This window comes from Brachycentrus maculatus, unplaced genomic scaffold, assembly GCF_059751285.1.
Source record: "Brachycentrus maculatus isolate JH-2025_06_01 unplaced genomic scaffold, ASM5975128v1 h1tg000711l, whole genome shotgun sequence".
Lineage (NCBI taxonomy): Eukaryota > Metazoa > Arthropoda > Insecta > Trichoptera > Brachycentridae > Brachycentrus > Brachycentrus maculatus.
In genome coordinates this window covers 209026-236927 of record NW_028281442.1, presented here as the reverse complement: position 1 = coordinate 236927, position 27902 = coordinate 209026, and the positions used below count along the sequence as shown (strand labels likewise).

At 36.5% G+C, this 27902-nt stretch overlaps 2 protein-coding genes across 3 annotated transcripts in view; one reads left to right on the top strand and one right to left on the bottom strand.

The window, feature by feature from the left end:
- LOC148300461 (uncharacterized) overlaps nt 1-26836 on the bottom strand; it is a 31370-nt gene extending 4534 nt beyond the window's left edge. Inside the window, exons 1-6 of one of the 2 annotated variants that reach the window (XM_088274735.1) lie at nt 26700-26836; nt 25048-26332; nt 16891-17006; nt 14699-14865; nt 13048-13218; nt 10142-10500 (exon numbers count right to left, since the gene is read on the bottom strand). In XM_088274735.1, the coding sequence (XP_088130861.1) occupies nt 10142-10500; nt 13048-13218; nt 14699-14865; nt 16891-17006; nt 25048-26280 (2046 nt within the window). In that variant the 5' untranslated portion in view covers nt 26281-26332; nt 26700-26836. The remainder of the gene's footprint in view (nt 1-10141; nt 10501-13047; nt 13219-14698; nt 14866-16890; nt 17007-25047; nt 26333-26699) is intronic. The other variant, XM_088274736.1, reaches the window with a different exon arrangement.
- Nucleotides 22415-24095, top strand: LOC148300462 (uncharacterized). The gene is made up of 2 exons (XM_088274731.1): nt 22415-23806; nt 24084-24095. Exons 1-2 carry the CDS (start codon nt 22592-22594, stop codon nt 24093-24095), a joined length of 1227 nt encoding a protein of 408 aa, XP_088130857.1. The 5' UTR covers nt 22415-22591.
- Nucleotides 26837-27902: the final 1066 nt, after the last annotated feature.

The following is a 27902-nucleotide window of genomic DNA, read 5'->3' as shown; positions in this document are numbered from 1 at the left end:
TAGAAAAACCAAATAGAACTCCTTACAAATCAAATTGGTAATTTTACAAAACAAATTGGACATTATATTGTATTTTATAAAATAGTTAGAATTTTTATTTTTTTTAAATTAATTTCACCAAATGGCTGCTTGTTTTTGCCGTCAACTACTTAAAATGGCTTAAACCCACTAAACATTTTCATGTATACCTTTCCGCACCTTATGGCGCATAGGGCACTGAATTGCATTGGGGTAGTGTTATTTTGATTGTTAATTACATGGAGTTCAGTTCTGCGCTTCAGGTATCAGTCCAGGGTGACATTAAATTATTACTGGAAGTGAAAAATCACTTATTTTTATTTTAAACCTCCTGGGAATCGAACCCGGGATCTCCAGCGCCAACCTTTTAAAATTCACAGTATTGATGAAAAAAAAACATAAAAAACTATTAAGTTTGCAAGCATTCAATCGCCGAGAGGTTAATAATATTTTTTTAAATATAGATTTAATTTTCCCATAGAAAAATAAATTAAAATATTGTAGGCTTTTCAATGATTACTTGCAGATAGAACACAATAGTGGGATGATTTAACTCAATACATACATAGGAATCAATAATGGCTATTAAAAACGCATCTCATAATTATAACTGCATATAGGTGAGCCGTTAGGTAGTGAATGATAAAATTGTAGAATAATGCAGTAACTAAAAAACATAATTTAAAAGTTATTGACATTGATGCAATTAATTTAAAAAAGGACACTTCCAAATATTGTCATCTCTGCTTTCAGATCACCAAGATAAACGACCGATGTACACCTTGCTTTTTAACCTTCTCTTCCCGGTGTTGTGTACCTAGTACACATTGTTTCTAATAAACATAATATCTCTATAAGTATAAATAAATACAAGGCTAAGATTTTAGGTATTCCTCCATAACATATTTACGCATTGATTTAAAAAATAATATTAAAAATAATCAGAATTTATAGGGTACATCGGAGGTATTATATATATATATATATATATATATATATATATATATATATATATATATATATATATATATATATATATATATATATATAAACAGCGCGTGAAGAGTGTGCGGGAACCGCGACACTATATTCGCATCTCACTCTTGCATACACGCACTGTGTAAGCGTGAGAAGCTCAAAGCTCAATGTTCTCTAGCTAGCGGTCAGTTGCTCTTCAGCTCCCGACAAGAGCGGACGTATGCTTGTCTCGTGAGAGTTGTCAGATTATTTTAAATGTTCTCAGCAAATAAATCTAAATTATTATAATTCATTAAGGGGATTAGCTATGAATGTGCGTATTTTTACAATTTAAATCGATAATTTTTTATTGTGTAGTGACTACCCAACAGAGGGATGCGCTTTTTATTTTAACACTGGAAGGGAAAGGTTAAGGTCACAATAAAGTCTGGTGGTGAAGAACGGAGCTATCCGGTGGCCAAATAGCCACTTGATATTGCTAAATTTTGGGACAATACAGTATCTACTCAATGAATTAGGGCCACGCAGAATTTCGCGCAATTTCTCAATTCAAACAGGAATAACTCAGAGAAAACCTTGAATAAAACAACATTGAATTTTATTTACACATGAACACTTTATTACGCTTAAATAATGCATATATTTTCATATAAATATAGTTAGTATTTAGTATTTCCACCTTTGGCAGAAATAACTGCCTCAATTCTTTTTGGCATACTTAAAATGCACTGTTTTATCATGTTTTTTATTTCTTCGTCTTCTGACCAAATTTTTTGAATATTTTCTTTTAGACAGTCTACTGTCCGATTTGGAAATGAGTATACCTTATTTTTTAACATGCTCCATACGTTTTCTATAGGATTAAGGTCCGGAAAATTTCCAGGCCAGGGGAGCAAAGGCAGATTTTTGTTAGACAAAAATTTTATCATTGATTTAGCCCGGTGGCAAGGTGCCCCATCCTGCATGAAGGTGTATGGACCTTCTGTTGGGTCGAGTGTATGGTAGAAGGGCAATAAAATTCGTTCGAGGACCTGCTTATAGGAATTTTGGTTCATTGTTCCTTCCACGAAAAACAACGGCCCAGGTAAATTGTTAATAATACATGACCATATCATTGTTGCAGGGGGGTGTTTGATAACTTTTACCACACAGGCCTCATTGTAACGTTCCATTGGTGTTCTCCTGACGAATCGACGGCTCTCTGTCACGGCTTCTAACCGGCACTCATCACTAAAGATGACCTGAAAAATAATGAAAATTTAAGTTTAATTCAAATATATAAGTTTATTTACTAAAATGATATGTTGAAAATTCAATTTAAATAAATACCTTTTTCCAATCATCTACCGAGTAATTTCGATGTAGCCTGGCCCATTTTAATCGATCCGCTTTCATTCGTTGTGTCAATTTTGGTACTTTTTCAGGGCGCCTGCATTTCAGATTTACTTCGTAAAGACGTCGCCTCAGTGTTGATACCGATATATTTATACCCTCTTCTTCCAATTTTATTTTTAATGTTTTTGCTGATGCACTACGGTTTTCTAAGGCACTTTGAACGATTTTTCGATCAGTCCTCGGTGTTGTTTTTCTAATCCTACGACAGTTCTTTCGCCGATTGCTGGTGGCGGGTGACTGATTTTTTATTGATTTTGAAATTCCGTCCACTGTTTGACGAGAAACGTTTTCTTTTTTTGAAATTTCTCTATTAGATAGTATTTTTAATTTCAGTAGCACTATAACACTAGACTTTTTTCGTCAGAAATGTCTTTACTTTTTCCCATTTTGTCCTTTTCAAAAAAAAAACACTTTTGTTTACAATTTTTTTTTATACTTTATGAACTAAAATTAAAAATTAAGTTTTTTTCACAAGACACGATAACTATATAACCTCTCTGAACAAAACAACAACCAGAACTCAAGAAACTTCACTAATAAATGAGATAGGACTATTTTTTGAACTTTCAACTATCTGTCTACCTGTGCCAATTAGGGACCTTTCTCAGAAAAAGGGTTTGAAATTTTGTAAAGGCTTAAATAATCCAGGTATATTTTACATATTATTGAAGGTAATATACATGATATTAGATGTCAATAGAAAACTTAAAGTATTTATGCAAAATAAATATAATAATCCAAAAGATTTCAGAGTATTCAAAAAAATAATGGGTGGCCCTAATTCATTGAGTAGATACTGTACGTTCATGAAACATTTGAACTAAAATGATCATAATACAATTTAAACATTTCTCCATTATTAACTCAGTGTACTGCACAAGATATGGAAATGAGAAATGTCACGAAATGCGAAAATTACGCAAAATTTTTATCATTCACTTAACTATGGCATGTCCTATATAAATAATAAATAATAAAACCCTTACCGCACCCCAACGGTGCATAGGGCACTGCTTCATAAAAACGCAGTGTTGTCTCGATTGTTTACACATGAAGGAAAGGTGATAGGCCCTCTACTCCAGGTACCAGTCCAGCGTAATATTGAATAAATATTAGAGTGAAAAAATCACTTATATTTATTAAACCCCCCTGGGAATCGAACCCGGGACCTCCAGAATGGTAGCCGAGCATGCTGACCATTACACTACGGAGGCGGACATATAAATAATAAAATAAAGTAAACTGTTAACATAATATATCTAAGGCAAAATACAATTATTCCAAATAAAGTTATAATTGACTATATATTTTTGAAAACATAATCAATTAATTTTAATAAAAAAAATTATCTGAAAATTTCACCACAAATGAAAAAATTATTTTAAGTACTTTTTTTTAAATGTTATAAAAAAGCATTGTGGTTTGTTTATTAAATGACTATAATTTGTGAAAAAGTGAAATGAAGTCGAATTATGAAAGGCGTGAATAATCAATCACAAAAGCGTTTTTGCAATGAGATGATTTTAAAAAATATCGCTTTGTTCCAAAAGTTCATTTTTAAGCTTAAATATATTTTTTTCTTTTTTAAATTAATAACAATATAAATTAGTCTGTGTGATCGATAAAATCCCATGGACTGAATAACTCTAAATTGTTTTATTGTCAAAATTGAACTTTTGGAAAAATTTAACAGCAATACAAACAATCAATTAAATTAATTACGGTTAGTTATCTCAGATGTTAATATGCATTAAATTTACAACCCATATTAATTTTAATTCAAAATTCAGCCCATTTTTAAAATGTATGTCATAATAATTTATGATTTAAATCAGCGGTTCTTTTATCTCTTTAGCCCAGTGATGATTTGCGGGACTCTGCATAAGTAATGCTGTTTGTGGGAAACGCTTAAAAGCGTCTTTTACATGCTGTTGGTAGAGTGGGAGACGCTTACAAAGGTGGAGACTGACCGGAGCATTTCGTCATAACATAACATAGTAACATCGCTCGCGGCGAGCATCCGAAACTATGGATGGTTCTAATAGATTTATATTTATCCACTGACACTTCGTGATGGAATTGCATTTTTAATTTATTATTAGATTAAAACCAATATTTTTAGCTTTTCCACTTTTTTATTTGACCAGCGACCGGGTTTCGTCGTTACCGACACCAGTCTGATGATGTCGGTAACGACGAAACCCGGTCGCTGGTCAAATAAAAAAGTGGAAAAGCTAAAAATATTGGTTTTAATCTAATAATAAATTATGGATGGTTCTATTTGCTCACTTTTGGTAGAGCGCGAGAGATGCCAAAAAACATTGTACAGTCGGAATTGGGTTCACAGTCACTTGTGATTATAATAGGACCCTAATAAGTACACTTATTAGGGTCGGGGTTGATGAAAAAACCGCCGGACAACAAATATTATAACTGCATTAACAAGCATTTTGAAACGAATTTATTTTTAATTATTGAAATTTTTACATTCTACCATCACGGTAAAAAGTAAAACCCAAAAATTCATATTAAAATCATTATGTAATCCCACTCTTCAAATTGTGAAAGGTTGTACCGAGATATTGCATTTATTTTGCTACAATAAAAATATTTCTTGCGGGTTTGTGAAATGAAATGCATACATACATACTTAATACATCTACGCCAACCTTTTGCTGTTTTTCTTTCATTAAAAACTGACTAATTTTCGATTAAATTAAAGCTCATTTTTCAAGTTTAATGATACAAATTTTTCGCGGTTTTAAATCATGAATTATTCACAGCAAAAGGTTGCATTTGGGGGGCCAACAATTTGATAACTATGAAGATTAAATTGTTATATTAGTAAATTAACTGGCAAAAAAAAACAACAAAATAAATCAATATACATTCATTACCTCCATTTTGTTTATAAATTACATAATTCAATCAACTATGATTGATTTATTTAAAAGCTTTCTAAAATAATTCCGGAAAATTCTAAATATTATAATACTTAAGCAGAATAATTTGACATAAGAGAAAAGAAAAAAATAGAAAGAAAAATGTTGAGAAATTTGTCCGAAATCTTTTGGAATTCGTGTGAAAAACTTGGGTTGTTAGAAATAAGAAAAATAAGGAAGAGAAATAAAAAAAAAAAACAATTTCAATTTTTCTTTTCTAACCCTTATCCGCACCCCAATGGTGCATAGGGCACTGCATCATATAAACGCAGTGTTATCTTGATCGTAAACACATGAAGGAAAGGTGATCAGCCCTTCGCTTCAGGTACCAGTCCAGGGTAATATTGAATAAATATTTGAGTGAACAAATCACTTATATTTATTTTACCCCCCTGGGAATCGAACCCGGGACCTCCAGAACGGCAGCCGAGCGTGCTGACCATTACATTACGGAGGCAGACAAGTCGAGTTAAGCTTTCAATTTAGAGTGCCAAAAAAGAGAAAATAAATTACGAAATTCCTTTTAAAAATCATCATTACCTTGTCCACACCTCATGGTACATAGGACACTGTGTTTGATTGACACAGTGTTATTCATATTGTAAATAATGTGAAGACAAGACAATCAATCGTGCATCGACGTCGTCATAATTATGACAATCCATTCGGTAATCGAACCCAGAATCTCACAAACGACCAGACATTCTAGCAACTGCTCAATAATAGAAGAGGGACACAAAATCACATTGGCGGAAATATTACTCATTACAAATATGGAGTACCATTAATTCATAATTCAATTCTTCGAAAAATCTTTATATACTTATTAAAGAAATTTCTAAAGGAATATCATGCAGTGTTATTATAAGTTTCTCAATTATTATTTTCATTATAAGCTAAGCTACAAATTATTTCATGCTTCCTAATCAAACATTAAGTAAAATAACAACATAATGTATTTGTACTTTAAAAAATTCATTCCAGACCAGTTGGGAATCGAACCCCGTGAGACCCCATGCATAGTAGCCAAACTTCTAGACCTTAGATACGTACAAAATATTAATTGGATGTATTACGTATTCACATCCTTCTTAATCGAAAGATTTACTGAGTAAATCATAAAAAATAATGCAATAATTCATTCGGGCCGTTATATGCAATGAATGACGCATAAGGCACTGCATTGAATCAACATAGTGTTAATTAGATAGCTAAGAAGTTATGCAAAGACAAGGGGATCAGTCCGCACTTCAGGTGATAATCCAAAGTAATATTAAATATATTCTTACTTTTTATTTTATTTTATTAAATGTGAATATATCACAAACCACTCAGAGATTTTAGTCTACCGGTTTCAAGATGTACCGGTCTCTTCATCAGGACAATCACTACACCAGCATGCAAACAATACTATATGTCACTACTATTCACACACTTACAACTACTTTGTAAGTGTGTGAATAGTGCTATGGTAGTGAAGTGTAGTATTGTTTGCATGCTGTTGTAGTATTTATCCTGACAAAAAGATGGGTACATCTTGAAATCGGCAGACAAAAACCTCAGTGATTGGTTATATACTAACATAACTAACGTTTTCGTAAAAAAAGTTAAAATGACTAACCACAAGGAATATGCTCCAAATATTAAAAATATGAATTGATATTAAATCAATTCATTTATTTATTGATTTGGCCCTAACAAGGCGAAACAATTGTCACAATATTAATTTTTTATGTGTTTTTGTTGGTAAAATACAACTTAGTAGACTCAAAAAATCTGTGTTTGATTTAAAATTAATACATAAATCAAATCAATTCCCCTGGAAATCGAACCCAGGACCACATGTACAGTAGCCAAATGTGCTAATCACTACAAGGCTGAGGCTGACTATTCAATAATTAGCTAACTTCTTATAATTTGCATAATGCAAATATATTGAGCAACGATACATTTAAAAAAATAGCAATTAATGTGTTGATTGTACATTTTTCAAAATGAAAAATGTTAACGTTACTAGTCAATTTATTTGGTTTAAATAGATTACTGAAACTCCATCCTCTCTGGCTATCCCCACAGGACGTGGCATGGCGATAGAAGCAGTTTGGGAAATGAAACACGTGTGAAAATGATTAAAAGAAGCAAAGCGGCGATTGATGATCATAATGATAATGATTTATGATTTTAAAAAGTGGCGGTGAGCGGTATTTAGGATGACAGGAAAAAGATAAAGCAAAAACTAATCATTAAAAAGGCACTTAGTGACAGATTACTTTGACATAGAGTGAAACCTTGATTTGACATTTTCAATGTTTTTTTTCATAATCAATTAATTTCATAGTACATACATACATAAGGTGCTTGTCCACTACCCGGAATTTTACCGTCCGGCAGTCCGGTTTTGAAAAATGAAAGCGACTACGACAGTTTAGCGTGATCGAATTTACGCGCAACGTGTTCATCGTTGCATCGATCGGAAAAAATATGGACAAAAGCACAAGCCAATCGTCCAACTGACGTGCCGGACGGTAAAATTCCGTGTAGTGGACGTTTGTCTAAATAATTTGTGTATCTAAATGCACTCACTATGGGCGTTTCCCCATGGTGTGTTTCCGCATCACAAATTTTCTTTGCCTTTTTCATCAGCAAATATCATCAAAATTGTATTTCTTCAGCAGATATATAAAATAATATTGCTACCCATTTCCACCTCCAAAGTGAAGTGGTTAGCGCATCGCAATGCATTAGAGGTCCCAGATTCGATTCCCAGAAGGGTCAAAATTAATATGAATAAAAATATATTTTTTATAAATATATTTTATCATTAAATAAGTTTTCTTGAACGTTTTTGGCAGATACTTTGTGGGACATTTTCTAAACATTTATACAATAAAAGTAAAACTTTGTTTTTAACAACTTTACGTTTTAGTTTTATTTTATAAAGTTTTTTTTTTAAATGAGAAAGAAATCGTTTTTTGTTCTATTAAAGGTTTCTTTTAACCGCTATTATTTTTTCTTACTTTCGTAAAATATGTTGAATCAAGATTTCACTCTATATATATGAATATATACGCATGTGCTAAAAATGCCTAAAGCAGATGAATTATTAAGATATTAGTATAAATATTAAGAGTGCATTACTTACGTATAAAAAAAAATACCACACTTTCTTGCTTAAAAAAATTCATTGATTTATCAATTTTGAAAACAACTAACATTGAAGGTAATGAATATACGGATTTAATTTTCAAACAAACTCTTTACCCTCCGAAATTTGATAATGAAAATTCTTTAGAAAGGATGAGAAAGCAAAGCAGTTCTTTTAAGACTAGGCACAAAGATATTTTCAATATCAAAATTCGAATTAAAATCTTCCAAGTCATCAAAAATATCGTAACTTAGATTCGCATTGCAACTTGATATAATGCATTTGAGATTCAGCGATTTCAAAATGCTTGATTTATTGAAATCCCATCGTGTTGGCGTACAGGAGAATAAATTAGAAAAACAGCGCTATAAAATAATACCCTTAGAGATCAGAATTTTTTTAAAATTAAAAACATACAATTGCAGATGTTTTCATTTGTATTTTTATTTATCAAAAGCTAACTGTACTAGCCTACGCGTTATTTACTGGGAAATATGATTAACCCTAGTTAACTAAACTATATTTGTAGATACATAGTAACTAAACATTCGTCAGGCGGACTACGCAATTAAAAATGTGAAAATTATCAAAAGTATTTATTAAAAATAGTAACTGGTTGCATGACACTTAAGTTTGGTTTATTAGGAATGAATGTAAGAGACATTCAACAATAAATCACTATTCCGTAAACAAAGCCTGGCGGGTGCGGGGTGCAGGGAAGTGCACTTGACTTTTTCGGAGAAGGGCGTCGTCTTGTGCACAAATGTTTAGTTATCTAGAGTTAAATTATAAATAAAACACATGTTTTTTACCACTCGAGTATTATATTTTGTTACGACTAGTTTCCGAAGCTACAGATGCTTCCATCTACAGGTTTAAATATAAACTTTATGAGTTTATATTTTAAACCCGCAGATAGAAGCATCCGTAGCTTTCGAAACTAGCCTTAGCAAAATATAGTAATCAAGAGGTAAAAGTTTTATTTATAATTTAATTTTCATATCTTACCAAAATGCCTGAATGCCTAAACAATAAATCAGGAAATATAACTAACTAACTAACCATCACGCTGCTTCTCCGCAGGGGTGAGCAGAGAGAATAGAGCGCCACACCACTCTGTCTTTGCAAACATTCTTCGCCTCTTCCACGTTCATGCATCTCCTCATACATACCCGTCGATTGTAAACACATTTTGATAAAAATGTGTTTAAAAATGTATGAATTTTACTAGTGTTAAAAAATATATTCCGCTATAAGTCTGAATTATTACAGACTTATCGGAGAATAATATATTATTTCCTTCTTCTTCTTCCTGCAAAATCTATTTTTTATACCATACCCTTGTTTTATCATTTAATGTTTTTAATAGTCATTATAATAACATAAATGTGGAATTGTTTAATTGGCTTTTTATTTAACGTAACTATTTTTGTTAATGTAATGTAATGTTTATTATTGATAATGTAACTATTGTTTATTGTATACTTTTTTGAATGTAAAGCTGTACAATTCCCGGACAAATAAAATGAAATAAAATAAATTATGCTAGTGTTTCTCCGGTACGCCAACGACTTGGGATGCGGCACGACTCTTGCAGGCTCCCCAAACGAGCGTCAGAACAAATCAATGAAAACGAAATGAGAGAAGGTGGATTGATACGTACATTCCCATAAATCCGTTGTATCATGCCTACCTTGCTAGTGGGCGGCGCGGCGGCGGCGGCGGGGGAGGGGGCGGGGGCGGGGGAGGGGGCGGTGGGGGCGGAGGCCCGCTTGGCCCGCTTGGCGGCCTTGCCCGCGCTGGCCCTCCCGGCGGGCGCGGGCGAGGGGGCCGGCGCGGGCGCGGCGCGCTTTCTCCGCACGGCCGCCTTGCCCGGGGAGGGGGAGGGCGCGGAGGGGGCGGGCGGGGGCGACGCCTTGGGCGGGGGGCGCTTCCGGGACGGGGTGGACGCGGCCGGGGAGGAGGGGGACTTTGTCTTCTTTTTCTCTAGCTGCGATTCGTCCTTGTACAGCGACAGGTCCACTGGAAGAATGAAAAATCAATATAATTTTAGTTAACCCTAGATTAATAAACTATCCTACGAGTGTCGTAGTTCCTTAACATTCGTAAAAAAATTACGACAAACAAAACAGGAATAAATAAGACATAATTTATGACATAGATGTGGAATTGTTTAATTGGCTTTTTTTTAACGTAACTTTTTGGTAATGTATTGTTTACTATTGTTAATATAACTATTGTTTATTATATCTTTTTTTTATATGTAAGCTGTACAATTCCCGAACAAATAAAATAAAAGACAATAAAAAAAAAAAAGTAATTGTACTAACATTCTTTGGGTTTAAGAAAAGATAATGTAATAATGAAAAAATTAAAGGTATATGTATTAGGAAGGTCCTGTGAAGAAGGGGGCTCAGGAACGGTGCCAACGTTGTTTTTTTTCCAGGTATTATCATTTTGCCATCATAATTTCGATGACAGTTTAGTATTCTACGGTTAAAGAAGAAAAAAGGTTAGTTTATTGTTGTTTTAACTAACTAACTAACTAACCATCACGCCGCTTCGCCGCAGGGGTAGGCAGAGAGAATAGAGCGCCACATCACTCTGTCCTTGCAAACATTCTTCGCCTCTTCCACGTTCATGCATCTCCTCATACATACCCGCCGATTGTTACGACTCCTTACCTGACCACTTTCAAGTATTTGGCATACTTGATCGTGCCATGTTTTTCTCGGTCTTCCTCTGCTTCTTTTCCCACTAACATTCGCCTCATAAATTTGTTTTACCGTTCTTTCCTCACTCATTCGTTCCACATGTCCAAACCATCTCAACACACCTTTCTTAATTTTATGGATAATGCTTATCTCAGCTTTGCATTCCTTCCTTATTTCTTTATTCGCACATCTATCATACATCGTTTTGTCGCACATTCTTCTGAGAGATCGCATTTCGACTGCATTCAGTCTACTTTCATCCTTCTTTTGCCAACTCCATGTTTCACTTCCATACATTAGAGTTGGAACCAGGACTCCGTTGTGCACTGCCAGTTTAGCTTCCGCTGATAGGTTTTTATTTGCTATAACTGATTTCAGTGCACCATTCACTTTGTTCCCATTGTTGTTTTCTTTTGTACAAAGAGGTATTGCTTATTTTTTTCCGAATGCACAAGGGTGCTGAAATTGCAAAAGAATTAGGTAAACCAGGAATTGTTCAAAACTATAGTGAAACTAAAACTGGTAAACGTACCGATACGTTTGACCGAATGTGCTAAACAAGTATTTGAACATGAGCTGAAACAGAAAAACTAGAATATGGCCTTCATATCTTCTTTATGGGATGGTGAACATGGCCTCCTCCGGCTCCGTAGTGTAATGGTCAGCACGCTCGGCTACCGTTCTGGAGGTCCCCGGTTCGATCCCCAGGGGGGTCAAATAAATATAAGTGATTTTTTTCACTGTAATATTTATTCGATATAACTCTGGACTGGTCTGAAGCAGAGGGCTGATCACCTTTCCTTCATGATAACACTGCATTTGTATGATGCAGTGCCCTATGCACCATTGGGTGTGAATAAGGGTTTGAATGAATGAACATGGCCAGCATTACTCCTTTATTTTAACTCCAATTTTCAGTTGTGCATGTTTTCGGAATGCCCAAAAAATGTACTACATCCCAGCAAAAGTGGCATATTTTTAACTTAATATTTACCCGCTACAGGGCAGAAAGTGTTATTTTTGCATTTTGAAGAAAAGGTATTGTTTAATTATTTTTTCAAATATACTAAATATTTTTCAAATGGAGAAAATACATTCAGGTTTTACCTAAAAAGATCTGTTGCACAGTAAAAAGTTCAATAAGTGGCTTGATATTTATTTTTAATACATTGTATTATATTTTTAAACTTTGAAAACGAACTCCTGAAAAATCTAGTTTTTTGATATATGACGTTGTTGAAAGGAGTGAGCGATATGACAACAATGTATTGTGTGTCCAATCTGTGAGGAGCACCGAGCCAATATATGTAAAGAATGTAGTGACAATTAGCGTGTGACTTAATTTTTTACTAGTATTTCATATACAGATTTCAAAAACCATGTTACACTTATTTTCTAATTGTTTTTAGTAAATGTTAACTAAAAATGTGAGCTTTTTTTTTACTGTTGTAAATTTTACGATAGTCCCATTTTAAGGTACTTCTAGACAAGTCCCGTGGTCTAGGGCAGGGGTTCCCAAAGTGTGCGCCGCGGTGCCCTGGTGCGCCGTAGAAAGTAAAGAGGGGTGCCGTGAGTCGATCCTCTATTATTATCCGAAACCACAAATATTCTCGGGTACCTATAGAGCAACAATTTATCTTTTGAGAGCTAGCATCTTTCTACCCAACTACTATTATTGTAGTTACCTACCTATTTCTTTCGACTATAATATATGTATATAAATATATAGTCACATTGTCTATTCCAAATAGCTTACTAAAGTAGGGCACCGTGACAAAATAATAAACTTGTAAGTACGCCGCGGTCTGAAAAAGATCGGGAGCCCCTGGTCTAGGGTAAAATAAAAGGTTCTCACGGCCGTCGGGGTGTTCCTCGGTGACGCTGGTATCGGGGGCGGGCTCCCCCCTCTCGGCAGCGAGGGCGCGCCCGAGGATGCTCTGGGTTCTGGCCAGCTCCGCCGCCCCGAGCTTCAGCCCGGAGTTGCGGGCGCGCTGCAGAGACAGCGTCGTCAGGACGCAGTCCATGTCTGAAATACACCACAAATTATTCAATAAAATTCTTTCTTCTAACCCTTATCCGCACAAAATGGTGCATACGGCACTGCATCGTAGCAACACGGCATCATCACCTTGCCTTCGCACAATTGTCTTGAACGTTAATTGCACAAAGGCAAGGTGATCAGCCCTGCGCTTTTTGTACAGTCCAGGGCGATATGAAAAAAATACGAGAGTGAAAATCACTCGTATTTATTTGACCCGTGACCACCCTGAGAATTGAACCCGAGACCTCCAGCACGGTAGCCAAAACGGCGCTAATCACTATACTACAGAGGTGGAAAATGGAGTATGCTGAACATAAAATTATGCCTGAAACACCCAAAACACATTATTCAATAAAATTGAGTTTGGTCAATACAATATTTAGGTCTTTGACTGAACATTTTGAGTGTGTCCAAATACTTGTTTGCAAATCTGGATTTTCTGCACTTAGGAGTTATTTTTACATTTTGACATCAATATAACATTTAACATCACAATAGCCGAAGAAGAATATCCATATTCTCACACATTGTTTGCGGGAAAAGCTTAAAAGCGTCTTTTACATACTGTTGGTAGAAAGCGGGAGATGCTTTTAAGCATTATTTTTGCTTTCTTTTGCTAGAGCGCTCTATCAAAAGAAAGCAAGTATCTCCCGCTCTCTACCAATAGTGTGTAAAAGACACTTCTCCAAACCATTTCGCGCAAACAATGTGTTAAAACAATGAACCATTTTTTGTATATATCCAATTTAAATTAAAGAGTATGTAAAACATTTTTAATGTGTGTCCAAATACTTATTCACAAAATCTGGATTATCTCCAATTACAGGAGTTATTTTCATATTATTTTTTGACATTTTTTTTCATCAAAGATGTGGAAGAATATGGAAGTCTGGGCATTTACGGGGCTGACGACCGTCATAGTGAAGTTCTAGTGATTCAAGAATAAGGTTTCTAAATTGGTTCATATATATAGAACTTCCAAGAATTTGAGTAGTGTGGTCGTCAATAATGGGTGGAATTGGTGAATGTTACACGTGTGTAAAGTGATCACTTAAACCAGCCTATGACGGTCGTCAGCCCCGTAAATGCCCAGACTTCCATATTCTTCTTCATCTTTGATGAGATGTCAAAAAATAACATAAAGAGTAAAACTAACTAACTAACTAACTAACCATCACGCCGCTTCTCAGCAGGGGTAGGCAGAGAGAATAGAACGCCACACCACTCTGTCTTTGCAAACATTCTTCGCCTCTTCCACGTTCATGCATCTCCTCATACATACCCGCCGATTGTTGCGACTCCTAACCTGACCACTTTCAAGTATTTGGCATACCTGATCGTGCCATGTTTTTCCTTTGCTTCTTTTCCCAGTAACATTCGCCTCATAAATTTGTTTTACCGTTCTTTCCTCACTCATTCGTTCTATCATACATCGTTTTAACATAAAGAGTATGTAATTTATTACCTGTGACATCGTAGAAGTCCGGGTTGTAGATCTCCCCTGAAGGGTCGGCGGCTTTGTCTTGGGATAGCCATCTAATCTTGATCTTTCTGGTTGACCGGTAAACGTTCTGCATCGTCTGACACACGTAGAAACCACCTTCCGTGTTGCGGACAGCCAGGAATTCATTTCTACAAGGAAAAACAAACATTTCACTTTAAATTAGTTCAAATTCACGAGATGTGACTAATGGGCGAGTGTTACTTTTTCTGCTATCCGATGGGGATGCATGTGCGGCAAAACAATGTATGATATTATTTTTTGACATCTCATCAAAGATGAAGAAGAATATGGAAGTCTAGGCATTTACGGGGCTGACGACCGTCATAGGCTGGTTTAAGTGATCACTTTACACACGTGTAACATTCACCAATTCTACCCATTATTGACAACCACACCACTCAAATTCTTGGAAGTTCTATATATATGAACCAATTTAGAAACCTTGTTCTTGAATCACTAGAACTTCACTAGAGATATCTATTGGTGAGATGTAAAGAAGTTTTTTTTTAGAACTTCACTAGAGACATCTATTGGTGATATGTAAAGAAGCTTTTTTTACAGCCCCATAAATGCCCAGACTTCCATATTCTTCTTCATCTTTGATGAGATGTCAAAAAATAATATGAAAATAACTCCTGTAATTGGAGATAATCCAGATTTTGTGAACAAGTATTTGGACACACTCAAAAGGCTGAGATTTAATAAATAAGCAAGTATAATCGATAAAATTAACCCTTAGAACTGGAGTGCCGCCATAGAATTTTTTTTATAAAAAAAATGTTCTTCGTTTTGTCTTTTCCTTATTTTTCTGATCATCCATATTCTTCTTCATCTATGTTGAGATATTAATATAAATAACTGCTAAGTGGACACACCCAAGTTTGTGAATGAAGATTTCTGCCAAGTTAAATTCGACGATCAAGGGGTTAATAATAATACATAATATCAATTTCAGATAATTTATGTAATGCCATTATCGTAAAATACTACCTCAAGGGCGCTTCATTGTGATTGAGTTGAGGAAAACGAATGGATTTTTAGTTTTTTTTCTAAAGATCATCTCACTCTCACTATTTCTAACTACTGGTGGAAGAGCATTCCACGCCATCAGTCTGCAACAACAAAGGCACACTCGCCAAATTTGGTGCGCAGCTTGCGAGCTGGTAAGAATACTTTACCCCTGGCAGTTGTTGTAGCCTATGGAAGCGTGAGATGTCAATCAACATTTGTCTGGAATACACAATTCTTTTAGATACTCTGGAGCCATATTATGTATTGATTTATACATGAATAGACAGAGTTTATACTCAACCTTTTCGGGAAAGCATAACCAGTGCAGTTGGTGAAGTAGTGACTGAATTTATAAATTCAAAAAATGAGTCTAGCTGCAGCGTTTAACACTGATTGCAGTTGAGTCATTTTATTATTTGGTACGCCTGTGTATATGTTACAACAATTTATTCTTCACATTTCGCTCACTCCTTTCAACAACGTCATAAATCAATTGATTTTTCAGGAGATCATTTTTATAGTTTAAAAATATAATGAAATGTATTAAAAATATATATAAAGCCACTTATTGAACTTTTAACTGTGCAACAGATCTTTTAAGGTAAAACCTGAATGTTTTTTCTCCATTTGAAAAATATTTAGTTTATTTAAAAAATAATTTAAACAATACCTTTTCTCCAAAATGCAAAAAAAAAAACTTTCCGCCATGTAGCGGGTAAATATTAAGGCAAAAATATGCCGCTTTTGCTGGGATAAAGTACATTTTCTGGGCATTCCGAAAACATGCACAACTGAAAATTGACGATTTTTGATATCGTAGTCATGCAGGAGAAAGTGACCAAGTGCATTGTTTTACAAAAACGTGATCATTGACTATTTGATATCTTACTAGCTTAATATCGCCCTGAAAAATTCCGAAAGGATTTTAAACTTGGAAGTATAATATATTGATTTGTTAAAAATGACTAACTGCATTGGTGTTTATTTTCTTGACAAGCAAAAGTGACTTAAATGGCCCTCCTGAGCATTTTACGTTTTGGTAGTTGGTCATTTTCTCCTGTACAACTACGATATATGACGTTGAAAGGAGTGAGCGATATAACCAGTATCTATATTAAATGCTTTAAAAAAAACCCTCTTACTTATAGAAAACAATAAGCTTTTCGTCGTTCTGCTTTGTAGGTGTCGTCCTTCCTTGGCTGGCTGACAATTTGGTCAGCATGGCCAACTCCGGGGTGGGAATTTGATATGGCTGCACCTACAATAACAAAAATAAATATTATCACACTAAACACAGATATTATCAAATTTCAGATGCAAATACAACGCTCTGTGGCTAGGCTGATAAGAAACATCATTTGCAAAGACAACAATTATTTATCTGCAAATTGAATTTCACAAAAATAAAAATGATTTTAACCCTAGACCCACAAGACTTGTTTCAATACATTAATTGATTACCCAACACAGATTAAAATAAAATATATATTTTTATTTATTGATTTGGCGTTTAATTTGTAGAACTCCATTATAATTTATGTATTAATTTTAAATCAAACACAGATTTTTTTTTTGAGTCTACTAAGTAGACTCAAAAGAACTTAGTAGACTCAAAAAATCTGTGTTTGATTTAAAATTAATACATAAAATATATTTTTTTAGCTAGAAGAAATAAAAATCCACTTAATGATCTATAAACCTTGTACATAATAAGCATGGTATATATATATATATATATATATATATATATATATATATATATATATATATATATATATATATAATAAATGCAATTCCCAACAAACAAAAAAAAGTACCTTAATATAAGATTATCGTAAAATGTATGGCGATAAGAAACACTCACATTTCACCAAAAGAGTTTAATAAAAACATTTAATGGTAAGTGTAACATGTTTTTTGAGAACTTTATGTAAAATACAAACATAAATATGGGTATAACAAATTAAGATACATACTAGTTGTCACTATCTTTACATGTGTTGCCTCAATGCTCCCCAAAGATTGGATGTCCGTCATAAATTTTAGGACTGTACCGTAATCTAGGCTTAAATATATTCCTGTATACATGACATGATATTGTGATAGATTATGAATATAATAAAGGGTGTCTCAGATTGTTTTTCGTTTATGATACTTAAAAATAAAATATCAAAACTCATAATATAATATTATAACTTTGTATAAAATCGTGCTCTCAATACAAAAAAACCTTTATAAAAAATATTTTTAATATCATACAATACTTAAATTCACTCAAATTAAATTAATTTCTCAATAAAATTATATCAAATCATGGTTATCAACTCCTGCCTTGTTTTATTTATAACATAACAATTTGTATAGCCTCCCACCAGTCTGATGATGTCGGTAACGACGAAACCCGGTCGCTGGTCAAATAAAAATAAAGTGGAAAAGCTAAAAATATTGGTTTTAATCTAATAATATATTAAAAATGCAATTCCATCACGAAGTATCAGTGGATAATATAAATCTATCAACAAAATTCATTCAAATTTCTTAAATTTATGATCCTACTAAACGAGACGAATTCTGCAGGACGATGAAAAATTGTTTTAGGAGTTTCAATAACATATGGTTCACCGATTAATTGAATGTTCGCATCAACAACCACGTGAATAAACAAAATTGCAGATAATCGGCTTCCTACAATTCGCTAGAACTGCATCAGCAACCATTACACTAGCCGAAAGTTGTTGTTTAGGCTGCCACATCAAGGCAAGGAATTGTCTGCCCTTACTTTTTTTGAAAACAACCGTGGTCTTGCTCAGATAGTTAATTCTGATCGATGTTGCCATATCGCTCACTCCTTTCAACAAGATCATATATTGAAAATCGACAAATTTCAGTTGTGCATGTTTTCGGAATGCCCAGAAAATGTACTACATCCCAGCAAAAGCGGCATATTTTTAACTTAATATTTACCCGCTACAGGGCAGAAAGTGTTGTTTTGCATTTTGAAAAAAAGGTATTGTTTAATTATTTTTTAAAATAAACTTCAAATTTTTCAAATGGAGAAAAAACCTTCAGGTTTTACTTAAAAAGATCTGTTGCACAGTAAAAAATTCAAGAAGTGGCTTGATATTTATTTTTAATACATTTCATTATTTTCTTAAACTTTGAAAACGATCTCCTGAGAAATCTTTTTTTTATATATATGACGTTGTTGAAAGGAGTGAGCGATATAACGAGGACTTTTCTGGGTAGCCAGAGAAGGTTTTCTGTAGAGAAATGCATTATCAGATCGGCTACAACCGCAACACATTTTTCCAACAAGATGGAGCCTCGTTAGATGTTACAAATGAGTCTTTAGCTGCTCTTCACGAATTCCCTGAAAGAGTAATAAGTCACCGAGGAGACATCTACTGGCCAATGAGGAGCCCAAATTTAACGCCTGCTAATTTTTCTTATGGGAAAACTTTACAAGTAAAGTTTACAACCGATTGCCACCCAACCTGGATGTCTTGAAGCAAAGAATCAGACGAAATTAACGTTATTCCAAGAGCGACGCTCCAGCAAGTGATTGAAAATTTTAGTGCCAGGCTAAATAAGTGTCAAGAAGTGAATATTTATGTTAAATAAAAATGTAAAACCTACTCTTTAATTTAAAAGTAATTATAATAAGTTTGAACGAATTCTGGTGTTAAGTTTCAAAATCGAAAAACAATCTGAAACACCCTTTAGTGTCCCCCTCCATAATGTAGAGGAAAATATATTTGGCTACCATGCCGGAGGTCCCGGGTTTGATTTCCAAGGAGGTCAAAATATAAGAGTTTTTTTTTTTAAATACAGTCGAACTCGGTTATTACAAGCACGTTTATAGCGAGATCTCGGATATAACGAGGAAACATTCCTTGAAATTTTGGTTTCCGGTTTTCTCCATACATTTTATTCACGGTTATAACGAGCAACTTCTCGGCTAAACCGAGCAAAAAGAGATCGCCTTTTTTTAAATGTTTTAAATATTTGAATGTTTTGAAACATTTTTGACCTTAAGCAATAAAATCCAACCGGGCAATTAGACCATTGCCCGGGATCGGATTACATGATTATTTATGAGGTACTAAATTGGTGTTGTCACTGACAATTAAAAAAAAGCAGCACAGGATTTTCCAATTTTTATAGGAAACTGGTTAGACAGAAAAATATGACATGTCGCTCACTCCTTTCAAGAACGTCATAAATCAAAAAACTTGATTTTACAGGAGAACGTTTTTAACGTTTAAAAACATAACACAATGTATTAAAAATAATTCAAGCCAGTCATTGAACTTTTTTCTGTGCAACAGATCTTTTTAGGTTAAAACCTGAATGTTTTTTCTCCATTTGAAAAATATTTAAAAAAATAATTACACAATACCTTTTCTTCAAAATGCAAAAATAACGTTTTCTGCCCTGTAGCGGGTAAATATTGAGTAAAAATATGCAGCTTTTGCTGGGATATAGTACATTTTCTGGGCATTCCGAAAACATGCACAACTGAAATTTGACGATTTTTGTTTGATCTTGTTGAAAGGAGTGAGCGGTGTGTGTAATGGGTGAATTATATGAATTTTGTTTCAATTGCGATATATTGTGTTATGTGACCATTCCAGATAATATACTTCATGTGATAGTTATGTTTTTAAAAAAATACCTATTCTCGGATATAACGAGGAACGGTTATAACGAGCTAATTCAGTCGATCCCTTCATCCTCGTTATAACCGAGTTCGACTGTATATTTATTTAATATTACCCTAAGGGGTAGGACTTGCCCTCATATACGGTAAATGATTAAATTAACATTTCATCGCTTTGATTACAATTGCTATTATTATTTCTAATGATTAACTAACTAACTAACTAACCATCACGCCGCTTCCCCGCAGGGGTAGGCAGAGAGAATAGAGCGCCACACCACTCTGTCCTTGCAAACATTCTTCGCCTCTTCCGCGTTCATGCATCTCCTCATACATACCCGCCGATTGTTACGACTCCTAACCTGACCACTTTCAAGTATTTGGCATACCTGATCGTGCCATGTTTTTCTCGGTCTTCCTCTGCTTCTTTTCCCACTAACATTCGCCTCATAAATTTGTTTTACCGTTCTTTCCTCACTCATTCGTTCCACATGTCCAAACCATCTCAACACACCTTTCTTAATTTTATCGATAATGCTTATCTCAGCTTTGCATTCCTTCCTTATTTCACTATTCGCACATCTATCATACATCGTTTTGTCGCACATTCTTCTGAGAGATCGCATTTCAACTGCATTCAGTCTACTCGCCTCCAAATTCCAAACCAACGACCCAGTGCTGTAGACTTAACAATCTCCAGCGCTGAAATTGCACCAACGCTCCACTGGAAAATATTGAAAGACCCTCTCGGCAGTGATCACTATCCCATCATTATTGATTTCATGTCCAGTCACAAAAATTGTAATCTGAACCGCTCTCCTGGGGGCTTGCACCGACCGAGATATATCACTGCAAGCGCCAATTGGAAGGACTTCTCGAGATCAGTAGAAAATAAGGTAAAGGAAATGCCAACTCCAACAAGAGAAAGTGCGGTGGAATGTTACGAGACCCTAGCATCGCACATTATCTCTTCTGCTAACACATGTATTCCTTTAAAAACAAAAAGCAACCGAGCAAAACCTCCCCCAGCCCCATGGTGGGATAGAGAATGTACAGAGGCCATCCTGAAAAGAAAAAAACAGGCTGAAATTTACTCAAAAAACATGAGCCTCGAAAATTTCCTAATTTTCAAACAAGTGGAGGGAAAAACAAAACATCTCTTGAGATGTAAGAAGAGACAGGGATGGAAAAAGTTTTGTTGCTCTTTATCCCGAGATACACCTCTTTCGGAGGTTTGGAGCATGATCCGCCGATTTAGATGCTCTTTCAGTCCGCCAATCAGCCGACCTGAGACATCGGTTTGGGTGGAAGAGTTCGCCAACAAACTAGCCCCGTCAACCGCGAATAATTGGAATGAAACCTCTTACACATACAATTTTAGAGAGAGAAGCTGGTTGGACCAAAAATTCAGTCTAGAAGAAATGAAGTCTGTCCTCAGCCGCCTGAGTGACTCATCCCCAGGTATAGACGGTATACTATACAGTTTCATCAAACATAACAGTGACCCTTCCCTCTCCTATATCCTATCTATTATCAATCTTTTCTTTGAATCTGGTAATATCCCCATCTCCTGGAAAACCCAATCAATTATCCCAATCCTAAAACCCAACAAAAACCCCAATTCCGGATCATCCTACCGCCCTATAGCCCTCTCCTCCACACTGTTAAAAGTAGCTGAACATATGGTGAAATATCGTCTGGATTGGTTTGTGGAGAGCTCCAAAACTCTTCCCGAATCTCAATTTGGCTTCAGGAAAAGGAAGAGCACTATTGAAAGCGTTTCTGTCCTGACTTCCGATATAAGGGTGGCATTCTCAAAAAATGAGTTTTTAATAGGAGTGTGTCTAGATATTAGTGGAGCGTATGACAATGTCATAATACACACTCTGGAAAGTAAAATGTTACGTCTAGGCATTCCGCGTAAATTAACTTCATTTGTAGCAAACCTGATTCTTTCTAGGCAAGTGGAGATTCAGGTACGTGGTCAGGCAACGGTAGGAAGAGAGTTGAGCAGGGGCCTCCCTCAGGGGTCCGTCCTGAGCCCAATTCTCTTCAATATCTATACGCATGATATAAGCAATGTAATCCTTAGACCCTCAGCTTTATTGCAATACGCGGATGACTTCTTCCTTTATGTGTCTGGTCGAGACGTTAAGACTTTGGAAACTGTTTTAAATACTAGTATGAGAAACATAAGGAATTGGTTAGTGGAACACGGCCTTGAACTATCAGCGAACAAAAGTAATGCTATAGTTTTTTGCAGACAGCGAAAAATCCCAGCCTTAAAAATTCAGCACGGAGATGATGCAGTCCCAACTGTCACACAAATTAAGTTCTTAGGTGTAATAATGGACTCTCATCTTACATGGAACTCATACACAAATCACATAGTAAACAAGTGCCAAGCCGGATTGAACACGTTGAGAGCAGTCTCAAGGGTGTGGTGGGGAAGCCATCCGTTCACTCAGAGACTGTTCTACACTGCGTATATCCGCAGCCATCTCGACTATGCGTCAGTCATTCTGGAACCCTGTTCGAAAAAAAATCTTCAGAGACTTGACCGGATACAGTCACAGAGCCTGAGATTGATTGTCGGAGCGATGAAGTCCTCTCCAATTAACGCCTTGCAAGTGGAGGCCTCTGATCCCCCCCTCGGAATGAGAAGACAGTACTTGGCAGATAAATTTCTCTTAAAATGTTCAATTAAAAAAGATAATCTCCTTTTTAAAAAAATAGAAAATCTCTCCCAATATGTGAATTTCTCCTCTTTTTGGAGAAACAAAAACCCCCCATCATTAGTTAACAGTTTTAAAATCTACACTACCTTTAAAAATAATATAAACACTCAAGACCTTTTTCCCCTTTATCGCTATCCTTTCAGTGCCCATATATTTTCCCCAAGTGTTTTACTCTCGTTCGGAGTTCAGAGCCACCTCCAACCCAATAGAAATTTCCACCAAATCCGGGCTTCCAAGTGGACAGGTTGGAAAATCATCTTCACTGATGGATCTCGGTCGGACTCGTCGGCCCACACGGGAGCGGCCTTTTATTGCGAATACAATAAATTTCAAAAATTGTTTAAGCTTCACCGGGAAGCATCGATATTTACTGCAGAAAATATCGCTATTAGAGAGGCTGTAAAATATGCATTAAATTCTCAAGAGAACAAGTTCCTAATTCTGTCGGATTCTCTGAGTGTCCTACAGAAATTGAAGTCTCCTCCTTTCCTATACCCCGAAGATGAATGCTGCATCGAGACTCGATTCCTCTTACTACGGGCGGCCTCGTTAAATAAAAAAATTAGTATTGCCTGGATTCCCAGCCACTGTGGCATAGAGGGAAATGAGAAGGTGGATACCCTGGCAAAGGAGGCCGTCCTTAGCGGGGGCCCAGAATATGTGAATGAGCTTAGCATCGATGACCTCCTCGTTATTGTAAAGAAAAGACTTTTTCACTCATGGCAGGAACATTGGGATACCTCTGCCCAAATAAAGGGTAAAAATTTGTATAATATATGTCCTTTGGTAACGGAGAAACCCTGGTTCTCCCGGATAACTCTAAACAAGTTCGAGACAACATCCTTATGCAGAATGCGAATAAGCCACTGCTGTTGCAGTGCTCACTTGTTTAGAATACATGTCCGGGATACTGCCATGTGTGAATGCCGTCTTGAAGAGGAGGATCTAGATCACATGTTCTTTGGGTGCCCGTTGAATGACGGCTACCCGAGCTTCCTTTCAGACCTCTCCAGCATAAACGTCCCATTTCCTACCAACATCTCAACCTTACTAACCTCCCCTAACAAACTTGTTTATAAAATAATTTGTAAATATCTTAAAATTAATTGTATAAATTTGTAAAGGTGTATGATAACTTACTAAAATAACTCACTAAACAAACTAACATAACTAATAAAACTAACCCTACTAACAGGAATACTAACACTTATAAGTCAAATGTAAAAAGTGTAAATAAAGAATAACTCGACACTGGCTATAACACCCAAGAAGGGTGAAAAGCCATCAAAAAAAGAAGAAGAAGAAGAAGTCTACTTTCATCCTATCTTAATAAATTATAAATAATATAATGATTATTTATAATTTATTAAGAGTAGTGCAGTCATAAATACATTGAATGAAGATAACGTTGTCCCTTTAAGCTCGAGTCATTAACTTTAAAAAACAATGACCATTCTCAGATTAAATAAAACATATGAAAATAAAATACGTAATATTAGCAATCTTTCTACACTTTTAAATTTATTTTACTGTTCTTGCACAGAGAATAGAATGCCACACCAATCTGTCTTTGCAAACAATCTTCGCCTCATCCACATTCATGCATCTCCTCGTACATGTCCGCCGATTATTCCAATTCCCGATCTGACCACTTCAAGTATTTGAAATACTCGATCATGCCAATTATTCCTCGAACGTCTTCTGTCTCTATTTCCAGTAACATTCGTTTGAAAAGAAATAACTGGTCCCTGAAGTGCAGGAGTGATCACCCTGCTTTCATGTAAGTAATGATCAAGATAACACTGTATCAATATGATGCAGTGCTCTATGCACCATTGGATGTGGATAAGGGTTAAAAGAAAAAGAAGAAGACGGCAGAATAGACGGATGTTCATATTTACCTTTGTCCTGTTTCTCTTGCTGGCTCGGCTGTCGGGGGTCATGTCGGAGGGCGTGTCCGCGTCGGGGGAGTCCGCCCGCTTCTCTTTCGGGGTGCCGGGGGCTCTCTTGGGAGGGCTGGGACCCTCGTTCCCCTGCAGAGGCATCTTCAGATCCTTTTTCCGCTTCCTGGAGAGGGTCGGCGTCACCGTCGCCAGCTTCAAGGTGGACTTGGGCTTGACTTCGGTCTGTCTGGACTTCTGGGTCGGGGTGGACGGGGAGTCCGCCGGCTTGGGGGTGGTTTCCTTGGGTGTGGGCGGTTCCGGAGTGGGGTTTGTAGGCTTGGGCGGGCTGGGAGCGGCCTCTACAGCCGGGCTCTGGCTTTCTTCTTTCGGCTCACTTTCATTTTTTTCTACTACGCTCGGTTCTACCGCCGCGTCTGGGGTCATCGGTTCCGGCGCCACTTCGACTATTGGAGATTGCTTTTCTTCCGCTACCGGAGTTTCTTTTTCGACTTCCTTAATCGGCGCTTCTTCCGGCTTGTCTTCCGGAATATCTTTGACGAGTGGAATATCATTTTTGACGGGTGGGGAAGTCTCTTGCGGCGGAGGATCCTCGTCCTTACTAGGTTCTACTATTTCTTTAGAGCTATCGGGGATGGCGGGTTCTTTGCGGGATTCGGGTACTGCCACGGCTTCCGCTTCTACCGGAGTCGGCTTGACGGGGTTCGGGGCCTCTGCATCCGCGCCGGGGGGATCCGACGCGGACTTCGGGAGATCCGAACCGTTGTTTTCGGGTACGATTTCAGGAGCCGCTTCCTTCTCGGCTGGGGGGTCGGATTTGAGCGGGGAGTTATTGGAAGGTTGGGGCGCGGGCTCCGGGGGCGCCGCGGCCGAGTTGGAAGCCTCGATCTTGGGGGACTCGGCCGTGCCGTTGGAGTGGGCGGGCTGGGCGGGCTGGGCGGGCTGGTCGGGCGCGCGTGGCAGGGCGAGCGCGAGCGGCTGCGCGGGCGCGCCGTGGCCGGCCTTGAGGTGCGGCAGGAGCGGCAGGTGCGCCAGGGCGGGCTGCGCGTGCTGCGCGTGCTGCGCGTGCTGCGCGTGCGGCGCGTGGTGCGTGAGATGCGCGAGGTGCGCGTGGCCCTGCGAGGTGTGGTTGAGCGCCGGCGCGCCCCCCACGTTGTTCATGCCGGAGTTCTGCGCGGCGCCCGCCTGCCCGCCCGCCCCCTGCGGTAGAGCCGGCTTCAGTGCTGAACTCATTTACGTATTATCCGCTTTAGTGAAGATCCTCGCGATTTAGCGCGCGACAGATCTGAAACGGAACAAAATATCAGATAACGTCACTCCGACAAAATTGCGAACGTAAACAAATGGTGTAATCGGTACGAGCGTTCCGCGTACTTTCCCTCCATAACAAAAAAATAACAATTGCGCAAAGCCAAATGCGGCGATAGTGCCGCGAATTGATCGTTTACTGGCGCTCGCGCGACCTGAACTGACGAAAACCGACGATATTCAGAAGACAGCCGCGCGGAAACACTCGTAAACAAGGTAAACGAAGGGTATATAACCGCGGTATCGCGGCTGTTACCGCGAGCAATAATGCCCTCCTATACGAAACAAACTTTATCGAGTACGGCTAGTACCCGCGAAATAATCGAAGCCGCAAAGTTACTTACGCGAGCATTAAATGAAAAACTTTTCGTTGTACTCAGATTTGCAGAAATACTCCATCATCAGGGTAAAAACAAACCCGATATTCCAATTTTCACTCGACGGCGGACAGGTAAAGAAGTTTAGATGGCGTCTGTGCAATGCGCATGCGTCAGTTTTTAGTCACTGAACTCTGAATATTTTCCTTTTTAGCACATAACGGAAGCTATAACATTTCAAGTACTTACCTGGTCAACGTGAAATTTGTTATTATTATGAAAAAAATAACGCTTCTCAAAATATTGCGAACCTGAGATATTATTTTGAAAATCAATGTGTATTTTCATCTTTTTTATAAAATGATGCTAGTATGAAAATAAATATATAACTTTTCAAGTTATATATTTATTTTTATACTAGCATCGTCATGTCGTCGCTGCAAATAAAAAAGTAACCAAATAACTAAGTCTAAGTTTTTCATGTATAAGTACAGGTTCATTCAATATTGTAAAAGCCAGATAAAAATGTCATTAATCTTTTTTTACCATGTGAAGCATTATACATGTTGACATGATTAATAACTTATTTTTACCCAATACGTAGAGCATTTTCCATTCTGTTATACATACTTGACGAGATTAAAAAATAGGTTAGGATGAAATTATATTTTCATTAATAATAAATGTACATCAATAAACATATGATAATTGTTTATTATAAAAAAAGGCCTCAGAAGTTAGTGAGCCTCTCACTTAGTTTTAACAATATTGCTAAGCACTAATTTGAATATTACAGTAAAACCTCGATATAACGGACTAATTGTGGGGAGGAGGTGTTCGTTGAAGGCGATAGTCCGTTGTATAAAAATAGATAACCTAAATCATTTTTTTTTAAATATGATCACTGCATTTAGATATAAATAAACAATATAAAACAAAATATTTTTTTATTGTTTTCGAACACTTGTCACGAAGTAACGTTGTTTTTTTGTATCGATACGCTTGCTTTCGGTAATCCTGTTTCGAAAAAGGAATCAAGTTTTGTTTGAAGTTTTGAGTCATAATTTGTGATTGTCATGACCACAAAAATAATTACATGCGGCGACAAAGGAAAATGTAACGATTTAAAAAAAAATTGTTACCTTTTCCGGATTTTTGTCTATTACGTCCGTTAAGTTCGTTAAATAGAAGTCCGTTATATCGAGGTTTTACTGTATTGTGAATTGTGAT

Bases quoted from the DNA above. Each gene is read 5' to 3' on its own strand.
- LOC148300462 (XM_088274731.1), top strand. From the start codon at position 22,592: ATGAGAAACATAAGGAATTGGTTAGTGGAACACGGCCTTGAACTATCA.